Genomic DNA, 15,174 nt, shown 5'->3' with positions numbered 1-15,174 from the left:
GTGCTTAAATTTGAATTTATGAGATACAAAGCGCTTTGAATTTTTATTCAGACTCTTATTTGCACAACGTTTCCCAAAGGCCATACGTCACCAGCTGCTTCGTCATTCTTTACGTTGTCGGCAATTTCCTTTAAGGTTCAAAAGGAAAGAAATCATGACACAAACTGAATAAAAACCTTTCCTGATACAGTTGAGTTTAGCCATGAATCCACTACTAGCAATGAATAGACAATTAGGCTTTTTGGCTGACATGCACATGGTTATCTCCAAACTCTTGCCGTATTCTAATGGTTTTTTTCTTTTTTATACGTGATGAGTTACCGCACTTTTTTAGGTACGTAATCATTCTGTCATTCTATGCAAAGTTTGCCTATAGAGTGCGTCATGGCTAATGTTATTAGAAACATTGAAAGTAGTCTCCATGTTTTTATGCATCGCGCTTTTTAATATTCTTTTTTACTGTCGAATAAAGGTATAAAGATAATCACTGGCGTGTAAATTCATCTTTTTTTTGGCTCAAAGTGTCTATGTGTCTCACTCAACTCAACCGACCTGCCCTCGATTTTTGGTGAAGATTGTTGAGGGGACTCTTCGTGACTTTTCATGTCTCCTTCTGTTTTCGCCTGATAACACCGTTTAGGTGTCTCTGACATCGCTAGCACTCGATTGCCCTTTCCAAACATATTTCGTGTTACGACCCTGAAATCCGGTTTGAGGAAGGCATACACAAAGGGATTTACCAATGAAGCAATAGCTATTGTATACATTGAAATAGTCGGCAGAACATTTGGAACGATGTCGGACCGACCAAAAACATCAACGGCGGTTGTCAAATAAATGATCGGCATCCACGAGAGTAAGAAGACCACCGAGATGATAAAAAACAGTTTCGCCACTTGAGCATCTGAGGAGATGTTTCTGCGTTCGTTAACTTGCTTTCTCGCGTAATCCAAAATTTTTCTCAATGCTAAGCTTTGCTTTACTTCCTTAAAAATCCGTAAGTAGGCGATTGTAATGAAAAAGTATGGAATGATCACCCCAGTTAATTCTAAGCAAACAAGGTACACCAGGTGTATTATTTTTGAACGATCATCCCTCCAAAATAACGGCAATAAGCTGTATATGGTTGGAAATAACCATACAGTGATAATGGTCTTTTTGAATATCTCAGGTATGCGGTAAGCGTAGTGCAGAGGCTTAATAATGGCAACGTATCGATCGTAAGTGAGTGCGCATATGTTAGTAACACCCCAGAGCAAGATCATACTTGACAGATAGTCTGCAACGGCGTGTGTTGGCCGCATGATCAGCATGGGAAACAAAATGCCTCCTGTAAGTATGTCGGACACAGCAAGTGAAACAGTCAGCCAGTTTGTGTATGTTCGCGGGACTCTGTTCAAGCAAACCAAACTAATAACGAAGAGGTTCGCGGCAACGATGAGAACGGATAACACACCAAGGGAAACTTTTATGTAGAGATCCATCCTTGATTCTGTTGTGTTTCTTTGAACTTGATATCCTTGGATATCCTACAAAAGGCCTCTTTTCTTCTGCTGGTTCCTCTAACTTCCCTGGCTTAACAATAGTACCAACATCTGGCATACACAGCCACATTTAGGTTAAGTTGAAATACACGAAAAGTTTTCCGTAACCCAATTGGTCAAAGGTAGATAATCTGACAGAAATGACACGACTTGTCAACTTCTGATTAGTTTTTGTCGTGTGACGTTGCTTCTGTGACACAAATTATTTCACTTACGGTGTCAATTGCTTAGGAAACGGCTAATATTCCTTTTAATCTTGTCACCTTAATCAAAAGCTGCGCTTAACACCTGTATCCAGAACGCATTAGCCAGCACGGAAATTGTTCTCCACGGTTTTAGCAGCAAGAATTCTTGTCAGAGAATAAACAGACGTGATTGACACCATGTCTAGACATTGTTATCAACTGATTGTAATCTAAGTATAAAATTGGCATTGTAAGAGATGGCAGACAGAATAAAAAGAGATTGTTGAAGCGAAACGACTGTACGAGTGAAAAGAAACAAAATCAAGTGAAAGGTACAGTCCCCTCATGTGTTTGCACACCAGCGCCGGGATAATTCCCGTACAATTCTTGACTGAAAGGTGGATAGTTCCAAGTATTCTTAAACACCCTAAGTTAAGATTAATCCTCATCGTGTTCCATGCATACCTTCCCTTAAAAACTGAATCTAAAGATAGACAAACAAACACAAAACAGGGGTTACACATTCAACATCACTGGATCGATCATTTTCTTTGAATTAATTACTAGACCTGACAGTTTTTTTTGTTAAATAAAATTTGGGCTGATCCGAGGGAGAACCACTGATCACTTTCGTCTTTAGAATCTGCTGCCGGAAAGAACAAGTCTATGCAATATTGGTTGTATGGTGTCTGTAACTTCGGAGCGTTCCATGTATAATCTTTTTTGTAAAGTGGAAAAAGCGATCCTTTTCCTAGCGCCAGGATAGCATTTCTTTGGCTTAAATGTCGGTGTCAAATGCGGCGAAGTATTTTTAATAGGAACCTTAAGTAGTCATGCATCAGCCAGAAGGGTATTTAAAACCTGGAGAGGACAACCTGGTTTGTACGCTTGAAAAAAAATCACTCTATGGGTAGACGTTGTCGCTACGATGTTGGAACAAAGCCTTGCCGGTATGCATTCAGAAGATTGGTGTCACTCAAACCATAGCCGACTGCTATCAACTCATGTTTGTCCTTAAATCCATTTAAGGGCCCTCGCCAGGAACTTTAGCGAATAGTTGGCTGTGGCTCGATTTTTTTTTTTTGCTCTTATTTGACTAAATTTGGAAGGTTGATTTAGAATGAGAGTGCAAACCGAACTGATTTGTCAGAAACGTAACCTAATCAAAAAATGAACGGTTCCCCGAAGCTTACAGTATTGTCTGTAGTTTGAGGCAATCTGTCAATCACAATACATTCACCCGTGGATTTTGCCTTTACATGAAAATTAAAATAAAAGTCGAACAAAAATCGTGTCCTTTCAACCAGTCAAGGAAAATTGTGTTTCTTTCGATTCACGACATAAAGAGGCAGTACAAAATTTTGCAAGTTGGGAACGGTTGGCTTTTTCATCCGCACCGAAAACAGAACATTATGGAGGTTTGAACGTTAAATTATTGGAACTAACAATGGTAATTGACATCAACACACCGAAATGGTTTCCTCAGTTTTTTGCAACAAGGTTTTTTTTCGATGCATGCGAGAGTAACAAAGTTCTGCCAACGTTTTAACATTACGACAACAGTGAAAGTGTGAAAACCTAAGCAGAAGTTACTGCTTGCAAAGCAACCCTGAATAACTACGCTGTTGTGTCGAATTAAATTTCGACTGATGGAATTAAGTCCTATCCCATTTGACCATCTGACCTTTGAAAAAATTTGGCATGAAAATATCGATTAGGTGTGTAGTATGTTTTAATATTACCTTGAGCACAAGGCTACGTATGGTGAATCACCATATTAAATTCTAATTAACGTTCAGCTGTACAAATCCGCATAACAACATGCCGGAATTAACTGAGGAGATGTACGTGGTAGTTAGCCTTGGTGCACTTTCAGTTCTCATTGTGGTCTCAAACGTGTCTGTCTATGCGTTGGTTTGCTTCAACAAAAGATTACGGACATACACTAACTGGTTTGCCTTGTCGCTTGCTGCTTCTGACATCCTAACAGGAGCCGTTTTAATGCCTTTGACACTCTTCAAACCCGAATCGGTGGTCGTTGCGTATTTGAGTAGTTTGATATTACTCTGGGGTGTTGGTAACATCTGCGCACTCACTTACGATCGCTTCGTTGCTGCAATGATGCCTCTGCAGTATCCTTGTCGCATACCTAAGATATTCAAAAGAACTTTAGTTGCTGTGTGGTTAATCCCAACAATTATCAGCTTACTTCCTCTGTTCTGGGCAACAGATCGTGCATCAATATTCCACAAGTGGTACATTGCGTGCCTGGAGGTGTTTGGCGTCGTCGTTCCGTACATCTTCATAAGCGTCGCTTATATTCGGATTTTTAAGCAAGTGCGGCACAGTTTGGCGTTGAGGAAAAAATTTGTATCTGCGATAAAACAGATCAACGAACCAAGACGCATTTCCCAAGATGCTAAAGTGGCTAAAGTCTTCTGCATCATCTCAGCGGCATTCTTATTTTCGTGGATGCCGATCATTTATATGACAACCGCAGACATTTTCTTCGGTCGTCTCGATATTGTACCGAGTGTCTTGGGCACAATTTCATTCTACATAGTAGCAGTTGCCTCCTTAGTTAATCCCTTCGTGTATGCTTTCCTAAAACCGGATTTTAAAGTTGTTATTCGCAACATCTGTCGAAAGAGTAAACGAGAGGAAGCGACATCTATGAAACCTCTACAGCCTTGTCAGGTGAAAAAAGAGACAGCCAGTGAGAGTTAGAGTTCCTGAAGCTTTTTCCGCTTACTAGTAGTAAGTAGACATTATAGAGACGATTATCCGCTCTGTCGCTCTTCTCCTTTGACCAAGAACTAAACCCAATGGAAAAGGTACGTGGTTACAGATAAAAGACAAGTGACACATTTTAACCAGATAGAAAAGATTTATATTCAGCATGGCTTTGACAAGACAAGAAAACTGGAAAAATGGAAAAAAAGAAGGGCACCTTTTAGAAGAGGGAGAGACATCGTTAGAGTTTTAGAAACGAAAAAATGTGTCAGCCATGAGAGCACCAGGCAGTCGTGCTACATGCCATTTCACCGATGATTTCTGTTTTGATTATTTCCGGGGGGATATAGACCACCCCCAGTTTTTCTTGGTTTTCACCAAGGAGATCGCTTCAAAGTAGGTAAAATGTGTGAAGCTCTCACTGATGGTATTTAACTGAGAAATTTAACTCTCCTTAACTGAGAATTTGCATAAATATAGTGACATCCTTAATGAATGTACGACGCAAGCGACGGCTTGTCAATCAACAGAGGCAAATAAATGGCTGTGTTCTCAGACTTTTTGATTCATCCAAATATTTGATAACTTTGAGGTCAAATATCTCTCCTTACCAGATAGCTACAACACTAATCTAAATTCCCCTTTATAAACCATCATTTCATCTCTGAAAACCATGAAAAAAAATTTGGGCCCTGCCGTATTTTTGTCTTGGACGCCTTTTAAATGTGCGACTGTGACAAACTTCTATCTGGCTCTAAGCGGTAACTTGAGGAAATAAACCTTTATTTTATAGCTCGTTATACATTATGATTGATTGAGGAAGCTAAGAAATGTGAATAACTTTCGAGATCTCTTGTAGAAATGGAAAATTTAATGTGTGTAGGCGAAATGTTGATGGGAAAATCGTATTGTTTCTTTCATCTGTCGTTTATTACTTTGGATATTTGCCAAAATCAGAAAACATGGCTTTTGTACGGCACAGAACATTCATTAGTCTATAATTTGGTTGTTTATTATCATTACCTCACACTTCACAATAAGAAAACTGTAAGCATCCACGATGCTTATTCTGAATAAATGATCTCCTGCTCTTTGCCTGGCCTCGGGCAATTTCCCTTCCCATGCAATTGGCGTGCTACACATGCAACAGTTATTCTCTTGGAATGGCTGGGTTGGAATGGGTGGGCGGTACTTTTCGCTACATCTCTCACTTCCGAAACGTAGAGCACATGCTTTACACAATCGATATATATCGGCAGAAGTTTCGTTTCCACTCATTACCACGCCGACATTTGCGGAAATACAGCAAGAGCCGGGGAATTTATCGTTTCTAAACGGCAACAACAAAATAGACGTCGAACAGGTTAAGCTTGTGAAGCAAATAAAGTACAACTTCGCTTTAAATTGAAATTAAATAGAGACACTCTTTGTGCGATGGTATAATTGACATTTCTTTTGACAGTTTAGAAGGTACAAATTGTGACCGTAATGTCTATTAAATTTCAAAGAAACACGAAAGTCGCATTACCGTCGTAATATAATTATTTTCCTTTTTAGGACAGATGTTTCCTTTTAAGTAAAGGAGAGCACTCAGTTTTAAATCCTTCCGTGGAAAAAAAATCATAATATATTTCTTGACTGGAGCGCAAAAATTAGAAAAAAAAAATTTTGATGGAAAAATATTAGGTTTTCTTGAAAAATATGGTTATTTAATTTGACTGTTCTCATGATTAAGCTGCATTTTATTCATAGATAATCAACTGCACTTGTGCAACACACATGTGTGATTAGCGTACGCACCACACACCCTCACACATTTTTTTAGCGTACTTAGCATACACCTTAATTTAGATTTGCTAATGCTGTCTTTGCCGAAAGGAAAGGACCGCTCTTTCACTCTATGGAAAAATTATGTATGGAACACAGGAATGAGAACTCAGTCGGTAACTCTTCTCCTTTTAACCGATATTGCAAGCGACATGTACTCGCTGGCAGCAGATTCAAACGACGAGAGGTAACGGTAATTTTTGTTTTTTTTTCTTTACGAAGCTTGCCAGGCGCAAGGGTCCCTTGAGTCAGCATGAATTGTTGTCAATCAAAAACTGTCAAGTCTGGCAAGTACTCTGAAGGAAGTTCAATTAAATGAGGTTGATATCCGTTTTTAATGCCTTCGCACCTGGGTTTTGTACGTCAGTTTTGTATCTTTTGTTTCAATTCAAAGAGATAGGTAGGAGTGGAACACATAAGGATAAGAATTATTTAAAAAAACATTTGAGTAAGAGCACGTCAGGGTTCGGAGATAACCAGGTGCATTTCAGTCAGATAAACAGAATTATCGAACCATTTATGATAATGGACTCATGACTGAACTCACTTGTATCATGGAAAGCTTTTATTCAGTTTATGCCATGCTGTCTCCTTAACGATTCTAAAACTTTGAAGAAAAGTACTGATATCATAAGGAAGGAAAAAGCAGCTGGTGACGTATAGCCTTTGGAAAACGTCAAAAAGAACAACGTCGAAATAAAATTCAAAGCGCTTTGTATCTCGTAAGTGAAACAGCACGTTTTAACTTTTAGTTTAACTTCAAATGTTATTTCGTGTCTTTGTTTGCTTTGGTTGGTTAGTAAACTGAATGTTGAATTATTAAATTTTGCAACCTCCGTTCTTGAGTCTTGATGTGTCATAGATGGAAAGGGGTAGTTTTATGTTTTAATATCATTTCAATCATCATCATCATCATCATCATCGTCATCGTCGTCGTCGTCGTCGTCGTCGTCGTCGTCGTCGTCGTATTAACTAGATGATGAATTTGAGATTTCTTTGTTCCTCGCTCGTAACAAATGTTCAGCATCTTTACTCAACGACCGACGTCGAAGTGTAATATGTGTTCTTTCTCTTAATTTATTTCAAACGTAAAAGGTACTTTAAAGCGTTTGGTGAATTGGCGTCCTTCTTGATGGATCAGAAGAGAATGATTCTTCCAATGCTTGCATTGTATTTTTTGGGTAGTCTCGTGCAGCATGTCATTCTTTAGTTAAGACTTGCCTTCTGTTTAAACGCAAGCCAACGAATGGTCTTGTTCTTTGATTGTTCTGCTTTAAAAGACCTGACAGAAATCGACTGTTGTTCAACGCATCTGCTCGAACATTTCTGATATAAATTCCGAAGAGCCATCTTGAAATCAGGTTTTAGAAAAGCATACAGCAGAGGATTTGCCAGCGAACCCGCCGCTATGGTGAAGAGCGAAACCGAGGATAAGATGTCTGGGACAACTTGAATCCGTTTTACAATAAAAGCTGTTGTCATGTAAAGGATTGGCAGCCAAGAGAACAAAAAGGCCAGAGACACAATGCAGTAGATTTTGGCTACCTTGGCATCTGCGGAAATGCGTCTGCGTTCGTTGATTTGTCTTGAGACAGATTTCAAGTTTTTCCTTAACGCTAAGCTTCTGCGCACTTGTCTGAAAATTCGAATGTAGGCTGCAGTTATGAAGATGTACGGAACGACGACACCAAGCAGCTCTAAGCACGCCAAGTAGACTCTATGAGCTGTTTTTGAATGATCTACGCCCCAAATCAAAGGAACAGAGGCATATATGGCCGGAACTAGCCAAATAATCGCAATTCCTCTCTTGAAGAATTTGGGAACGAGATATGAATATTCTAGAGGTTTCACTATAGCAATAAAACGATCGCAAGTAACTGCCGAAATGTTGATAACACCCGAAAGTAAAATCATTGCGGCGAAGTATCCTTCGACGACATATGATGGTTTGAATAGCGTCATAGGAAAAAGCAGGCTACCAGTCAGTAGGTCGGACACAGCAAGGGACAGAATCAACCAATTTGTGTATGTGCGAAGGGTTTTGTTGAAGCAAACCAGCGTGACAATAACAGCGTTCGAGAGAACTATAAGAACTGACAGAGCACCGAGAATGATGGTTAGATAAATACCTTCAGTGGTTTTTTCCATGCGGTTTTTTTCGCTGATATGTTGAGCGAAAGTCGGTTTACACGGGTAGTTACTTTCACTTTGAATTAGATCTTTGTAAACTAAACGGAACCTTCGTGAAGTTGTACTAATGCTTCGTATTAGGTTACTTGTTCCGCTGTGAGCGGAATGAATCTGTAACAAACCGGTATTTTCGATTTTTTCATGTATGTTTTATTCTAAATTTTCTGTCAATGTATGACATTTAAATGGATTAAAAAGTAAACATCAGTAGCGCGCGAAATCGATCAGTTTAATTCAATCGTAGTTTTCTGGTCAGTTTATGGAAAAGTGTCGAAGTGAGAAATTACAAGACGAAAACGAAAGCTCTTTAATTAATTTGATTCAATGGCAGTTTCTACAAACAAAAAATACAATTAAAAACCTGGTGGGAGGCTTTTTAGGGTCTGCATCTAATTTAAACTATTGCATCGAATAAGAATAGAATTCATTTCAAAAAGTTTTTTGTTTTGTCTTACATTTAGAAAACCTACTGGGTCTGAACTCTTAGACTGGAAATATTAAATACAAATTTTCAAATTTTCGAGTGACTCATGAAGTACCAGGAGTTCTTCTGTCTCTTAATTGCAAGTTCTTCACCACGCGTAATAAATATATGTTCTTGTCTTTTTATGCGAAAACTTTGACTTTGTCTTGGAAACTGGAAAATATAAGCACTGCTTTTGTGCCTTCATGAGCGGCATTGTCACTCGCAACTTCCCCAAAGAAGTGTTCAACTTCTATTTTTGTGACAGCAAATGTTCTTGTTTGGGGAAATTGGGAACAGAGAAAAAAGGTTGTTCTTCTGTGCCGGATGTTGAATGACTTTTCGGAAGGCGCAGTTTATATGCAGGTGATAACTGGGAGCTCTTGAAATTTGTTTTCAGTGCATGTATCCATTTTAAAGCACCACACATCCTGTTCTGCGCATAACATCACCCAGAACTCTTTGCGAATACGCGCACATGCAAGCCGATAACAGGGCGGATTTTGATTTTTAGCTGTATGGTGGTCTTTTGTTCTGAAGGACTAAAACTGCGACCTTGAAAACAACGAATTTACGCCGTTTGAAAATGTGTATTCTTTTTCCAATGTATTTATGTATTACATTGTTAGATTTGCCATTTTACCCAGAGTCGCACGTGCGATATATTGCTCACTACATCAGAAAATTGTGGTAGGAAGGCTTGAGGTGTAATATGGAAGACTATGTTTTTTACAAAGGAATAAAGGGGTAAGTTTCTAAAGAAACTGTGGTGCTGCGTCGGTGGGAGAGTATAGCAGGTAATTTAGTGTTAACAACTGGGTTGAAAACGTAAATTAGCCACCGTAAAGAGTAAAAAAGCTGACGTTTCGAGCGTTAGTCCTTCGTCAGAACGATTGAGTCGAATCGCTCTGACGAAGGGCTAACGCTCGAAACGTCAGCTTTTTTACACTTTACGGTGGCTAATTTACATTTTCAACCCAGTTGTTAACACTAAATTACCTGCTATGTTTTTTACAGTTGTGTTCGGAATTGTATAATTGTATACAATTATGTTCTTTAACCAATGTTTCAACTTAATTTTCTTTCAGGATCTAGTAAAGAAAGCAGAAATTGTGAAGGAAGTGCAGAGCATTGTCCTGAATAACGAGAAGTAAGGGGGTTTATTCAAACTTTGAATTAGATATGATAGGCAGAATAGGTGGAAAAACAAACCATAGAAAGGGGGAAGTTAAGGAAGGCAGTCGGAAGGCAAGGAAGAATGAGCAACGTTGGAAGGTCGCAAGGAAGAAAAGAAAGTATAACGGGAATAACTGTGAGAGGAGGACAGGAGATTTAGGAGTAATGGGGGGGGGGATGTGGTGATGGACTAAGAAGGGGAGGGGAGGAGTGAAGAAGAAAGGAAGAGAAAATGAGGGAATGTAAGTATGGATTGAGGGATGGAGGAATTAAGAACCAGAGGAAGGAAGTGGGAAGTGAAGACGGAGAATGTGGAATGAAGGGATGGATGGATGATATGAAGGAGTATAAGAATGCGAAGTAAGGTAGGAGGGGAAGGAAGCGGAGTTTGGAAAGGAGCGATGGAAGAAAAAAGGAAGTAAGGGAGAGATGAAGAAGGGAGCGAGAAAGGTAATCAGGAATGTTTTGTTAGGGAAGAATGCCGCAGTGTGTATGGAGAAGGGGAGGAAGGTATTGAACAATGGGTAGAGAAGGAGGCGAGGATGGAGTCTAGGAGGATAAGGAGAAAGAGAAAGAGAAGGAGAGAACCTTTGAACATTCGTTTTATAATATCTTTAGATCAAAGGATGACATAAGGGATTGTGGCGGTGTTCAGGCGCTTTGTCGCCTGCTGAGTCTAAGCAGAGATCCATTGGTTCTTCAGCATATTCTAGCAAGTCTTGCATCTCTTTCATTTGATAACGCAAGGTGAGTTCTTCTTATGAACGTAGTTAGGTTCGATTGTGATTTCGATCCAATGGAATATACGAAGTATCTTTCATCTTAGTTGTATCAGGTGCTGTTCATTTTTAGTAACTGCGACGAAGTAACAAGCCAAGGTGGACTTCAAACAATGTGCTATTTGCTAGGAAAGGTACGATCACGGGTTTGAAGCTAGTTAAATCACTTTCCCAGTTAGCTTATTCGAAGTGTATATCACCCTCTCTTGTAGTTAGTTACCGGTTAACACTCGCACAATTGCGGGAACGGTAACTTCGGTTGCAGCGGACTGAACTTAATTTTCTTCTTGTTTATGACAAAAACGTAGAAACGCCACCATCTTGAAGCTTTGTTAAGGGAAAAAGAAAGGAAAGAAAACTATCTGGCTCGGTAGAAAACTGTTATTACGCTTTACTTTAAGACGTTCCGCATCATATCGTTGACAATCCGACCAAGGCAGACTATGTAAGCGAGCAAACACAGCTCTCTTAATTAGATGGTACTATCTCGAGAATTTATTAGCTTGTGACCAAAAGGAGGTTTCTCTTTCCGGCGTCAATATATCTTCTAGCAAATAGGTGACGAAGGAAAAGAAAGATATGATATGTGGAACGTTGTTTGATTTAAAACCAAACCCTTAGAACTTGAATCATGGGAAATGTATGGCAGACAGTAAAGAGATTTGATTTAGTCCTGTTTGTTGTGAGATTCCAACATGTCGTTTTTCTTCGTTCTCTGTTTTAATCTGTCCTGTCAAGACGAAAGACAGCATTATCCAAGAAAGCATAGCTTGGGCTTTGAAGAACCTGGGAACCACAGAAAGGTAAATTTATTGTTTATTTTCATATATAAGAATGCTGTCGGATAGTATCCGGAATTATGCCGTTTTTTTTTTTAAGTGTTTTACTTATTTCAATTGACGTTTTGAAACTTCTCCTTCTATCCTTCGACAGAAATCAAAATGAGGCAAGAACTCGAGGAGGGCTCCAGGCTTTTTGTGAACTTTTAAGAACCACCATGGATGACAAAGTTAGTTTGCTTATTTTTGGCTCCTCGCGAGCAGTGCTCTACTTTTGTTTGCGCTTGCGTCGTTTAAGGAGCATTCGCACGATTTGGGTGGTGTGGAGTGAAAAATGATGACCGGTCACGAAACCAGTCATATGATAGGATTTTTTTCAATTCTGCCCGCTCACGCGCAGTGAAATAAAAACGTTACGTGTATGTTGTGTTATTTTGCTTCTTAAAGAGATTGGAGCGGGCAGACTGGGGATTCAAAACTCCTGACCTTCCCCCCGAACATGATACTATGAGACTTCGATTTCAAGTTTATGTCACTCTTTGGCATTTCGGAGGACATGGCGGAAAATTTAGCCTTTTTTCCTTTACCTGTTATGACTGTTTTGTGAGTGTTACTTTGGAAAGGAGTCAGAAACGAATTGATAAAGGAAAGAGCAAAATGATTTTTAATATGGGTTGGGGAAAGGAATTGGAAGGGCTCGTAAATAACCTGGATTTTGAGAATACGTGCTGCCATTTTCCTGGCAGGTCTTGGAGAGAGTGACGTGGGCTATTGGATCTCTTGTAGATGACAACACCAGGTAAAAACGTTTTCCAACTATGGATTTGAGTTGATGAATGAAGGATATCAGTCCTCATGTTATTGGTGTGTCCTTGGCTTTTTTGATAGCTCATCGCACAGAATGCCTGAACATTATTAGTTATTCATGAGCACTAAAGCGGGTAATTTTGAATGCGAACGCGCAAATGCGAAAGACCAAAATAAGAGAAGGGCCAAAACAAGCGATCCATGAAGACCAACTTTTGGACGCTTTGCTGCTAATATTATAGATCGATAATTTTTCGCCACAGCAATTAGATGTCCCGAGGCATTCTGCGCGATAAATAATTTGATGGGTGGGGAGGGAGGGGGGGGGGAGATTGCACTATCAATTGTCTTTTTATGCGGTCCTTGCAATGTATCTTCTTACTTTTCTTAGAATGTTTTCCGCCATATAGGTTGTGGAGATTTCAAACATCAAAGTCTTTTGAATTAATTCAAGGTAATCGACGCACAGCAAAATGACATGAGCAATACGTGCCTCATCTTATAGATAACTTTGATGGTTGTTATTTGTTCCACAGTGATTGTTAATGATGGTCAGATATTTTGCGTTTCCACAGAAACTGTCAAGCCGTGCGGGATTGTGGTGGCCTGAAAACGATGTGTGAATTGGTCACAGTGACTTACAGCGAAAATGTTCTAGAGCGCACGATGTGGGCGCTAGGAAACTTAGCTATCGACAATAAGAAAGTCGATCCTTTTTTTTCTTGTTTTATTGTTTGATAACTCAGTCTTAATTGATTGTTGATAGCAATGCTGGGTTAGATTGGTTCAAACTCCCTTTTGTATTATGATTGGTCTTGAAATCTCGCGCCAACGTCAACTGATCAGATTCAAAGTAAAACGAGTCGAGTGTTCGTCACCCACGTTTTCCCGCTTTTCAGTTAGTTAGGTTGCTTTTACATTGATTCCTCATTTGCTTTTCGTGGTAGGTGTTTACCATTGTTCTCTCTGGTCATTTATGTCCATCGAAATGCGCTTAATTTTCAATCATGAATATGGAACGCAATGCTAAGGTTCAATGATGCCAGATGCTCTATTTATTTCTTATTTTTCTCAATGCCATCGTCATTGTTTATTTTTTTATCCATTTGTTTTTTTTGTCTTATTTAGGAATCACAATTTCATTCGACAATATGGAGGCCTTGAGAACATTTGCAAAAAGTTGCAAGAATCAACCTCACAGCAGATGAGATCATAAATATGAGCAGAGGGACCAAACATTGAAATGAGTACTGCTATGCGGACATGTTGGCTTTGGTCAAAATTGAAAATTTTCTCAGATAAATTTGTCTGCGTATATGTCCCTTCTGTATTCTCGGAGCTCATAGTTTTCATGTAAACTTCGCCTCGGCAGTGTTAGACTACTCTCGGCAGTTTTAAGCCAATCACGCAAAGTTAACAGCTCTCCTTCTGAACAAAAGCCCATTGTACACTTTTTTCTTACCAGATCATAAAGCAAGGTGCCCTGACGCTTAAAACTCTGGCGAGTAGTAATCAACACAATAAGGATGTTATGGTCAGACTAGGAATGATTGGTACACTTCGAAGGTTTGTAACGCAGTGTTCTCATGGGGGGGACTCAGCTTCTTCCTTGCTCCACGTTCTTGACAATGTACTTTTACACAATTTTCTGTCTTTTCTTTTTAGTTTAATGACAAATGAGCAGCAAAGTTTAGGTATCATTCCTCGCGGTGTGTGTGGCGATCTACTGCAGCGTCTTCTTGGCTCAGCAGCTGGAAACATCCATACAACAAGCTCAACCACTACAGCACCTGACGATAAAACCCAGGAATGTGCGATCGCTTCTGGCATAATCGTAAAGCAAGAACCTGAGACGAGATCAGTCAATGGTCTGGTGCAGAATGGTGATATTGACAGTGAAGATGACGATGACTTATCCCCTCTGGGTGGGGAGGACAGTGACGAGAAAAATGAGAGGATTCCGTCTGCGATGATCACACCAGCTCCAAATACTTCTGAGAACCTTTCCCCGAGGGAAAATTTCTCTCAGCCAGAGACGACAGGAAATGCTGCAGATAGGTCTACTGTAAGCGTTGGGCCTCTTGCAGAAGAGAATGATTTTGACCCATTTAGGTGAGCTGGTTTTAAAAATTGCAATTGTAAGAAGACTGTTTTTGAATGAGAACAAAGCTTTGGACGTCGGGATTGAAGAATCCATGTTTGGGCTGGGGTCTCCAGTTACCGACTTTCTGAACCTCCCCCCCCTCTTTAGTGAGCACCGCTCCCCCCTTACCATCCCCTGGGAAAAAACTGTAACATTAAAACACCACTGGCAATCAATCAAAATATCAATGCTGTAGCCATGGTTATACCGCAGTAATGTTCTTCACTTGGGTTGGGTAGCGTGTCAGTTCCAAATATTTTTTACAATTTCAAGCATGTACCAGTTTCCGTTTGAGGCATTGGTAGGTTTAAGGAACCAATAAATACAAATTGCATGCACTTGCATTTAGTCGTGAGTGGAAACCTGGAGGAGTAATATATCCCGGAGGCTTATTAAATGTATTGTGTGTTTTTTTTTAGGACATACTGTATTTTGTTTTAGGACATACTGTATTTTGTTTTAATATTATGTTCAGCGCCAACTGTTTCGTTTTCGGTCGCGGAGGACACACAGTCTGTAAAAGGTGGCCCTAATCCTACAATCAGTTG

At 39.7% G+C, this 15,174-nt stretch overlaps 4 protein-coding genes and 1 pseudogene across 4 annotated transcripts in view; 3 read left to right on the top strand and 2 right to left on the bottom strand.

Moving 5' to 3' along the window:
* The window catches only part of LOC136280009 (uncharacterized), a 2,038-nt pseudogene extending 1,780 nt beyond the window's left edge, over nucleotides 1-258 (bottom strand).
* LOC131794272 (putative ATP-dependent RNA helicase TDRD12) overlaps nucleotides 1-15,174 on the top strand; it is a 61,925-nt gene that overhangs the window by 44,817 nt on the left and 1,934 nt on the right. The window lies entirely within an intron of this gene.
* LOC136280007 (beta-1 adrenergic receptor-like) lies at nucleotides 501-1,489 on the bottom strand. The gene has a single exon (XM_066164597.1). The coding sequence runs from the start codon at nucleotides 1,482-1,484 to the stop codon at nucleotides 501-503; it is 984 nt and encodes a 327-aa protein (XP_066020694.1). The 5' UTR covers nucleotides 1,485-1,489.
* On the top strand, nucleotides 3,467-4,981 carry LOC136280045 (5-hydroxytryptamine receptor 4-like). Its single transcript, XM_066164673.1, has one exon. It carries the CDS (start codon nucleotides 3,551-3,553, stop codon nucleotides 4,454-4,456), a length of 906 nt encoding a protein of 301 aa, XP_066020770.1. The 5' UTR covers nucleotides 3,467-3,550; the 3' UTR covers nucleotides 4,457-4,981.
* On the top strand, nucleotides 9,258-14,599 carry LOC136280006 (uncharacterized). Its single transcript, XM_066164596.1, has 10 exons — nucleotides 9,258-9,308; nucleotides 10,031-10,092; nucleotides 10,737-10,865; nucleotides 10,971-11,031; nucleotides 11,636-11,700; nucleotides 11,831-11,906; nucleotides 12,423-12,475; nucleotides 13,059-13,188; nucleotides 13,949-14,049; nucleotides 14,149-14,599. The coding sequence occupies exons 1-10, from the start codon at nucleotides 9,270-9,272 to the stop codon at nucleotides 14,597-14,599; spliced, it is 1,167 nt and encodes a 388-aa protein (XP_066020693.1). The 5' UTR covers nucleotides 9,258-9,269.

This window comes from Pocillopora verrucosa, chromosome 3, assembly GCF_036669915.1.
Source record: "Pocillopora verrucosa isolate sample1 chromosome 3, ASM3666991v2, whole genome shotgun sequence".
NCBI lineage: Eukaryota > Metazoa > Cnidaria > Anthozoa > Scleractinia > Pocilloporidae > Pocillopora > Pocillopora verrucosa.
The sequence above is the reverse complement of the archived record's forward strand: the minus strand, read 5'-3'. Positions and strand labels throughout refer to the sequence as shown.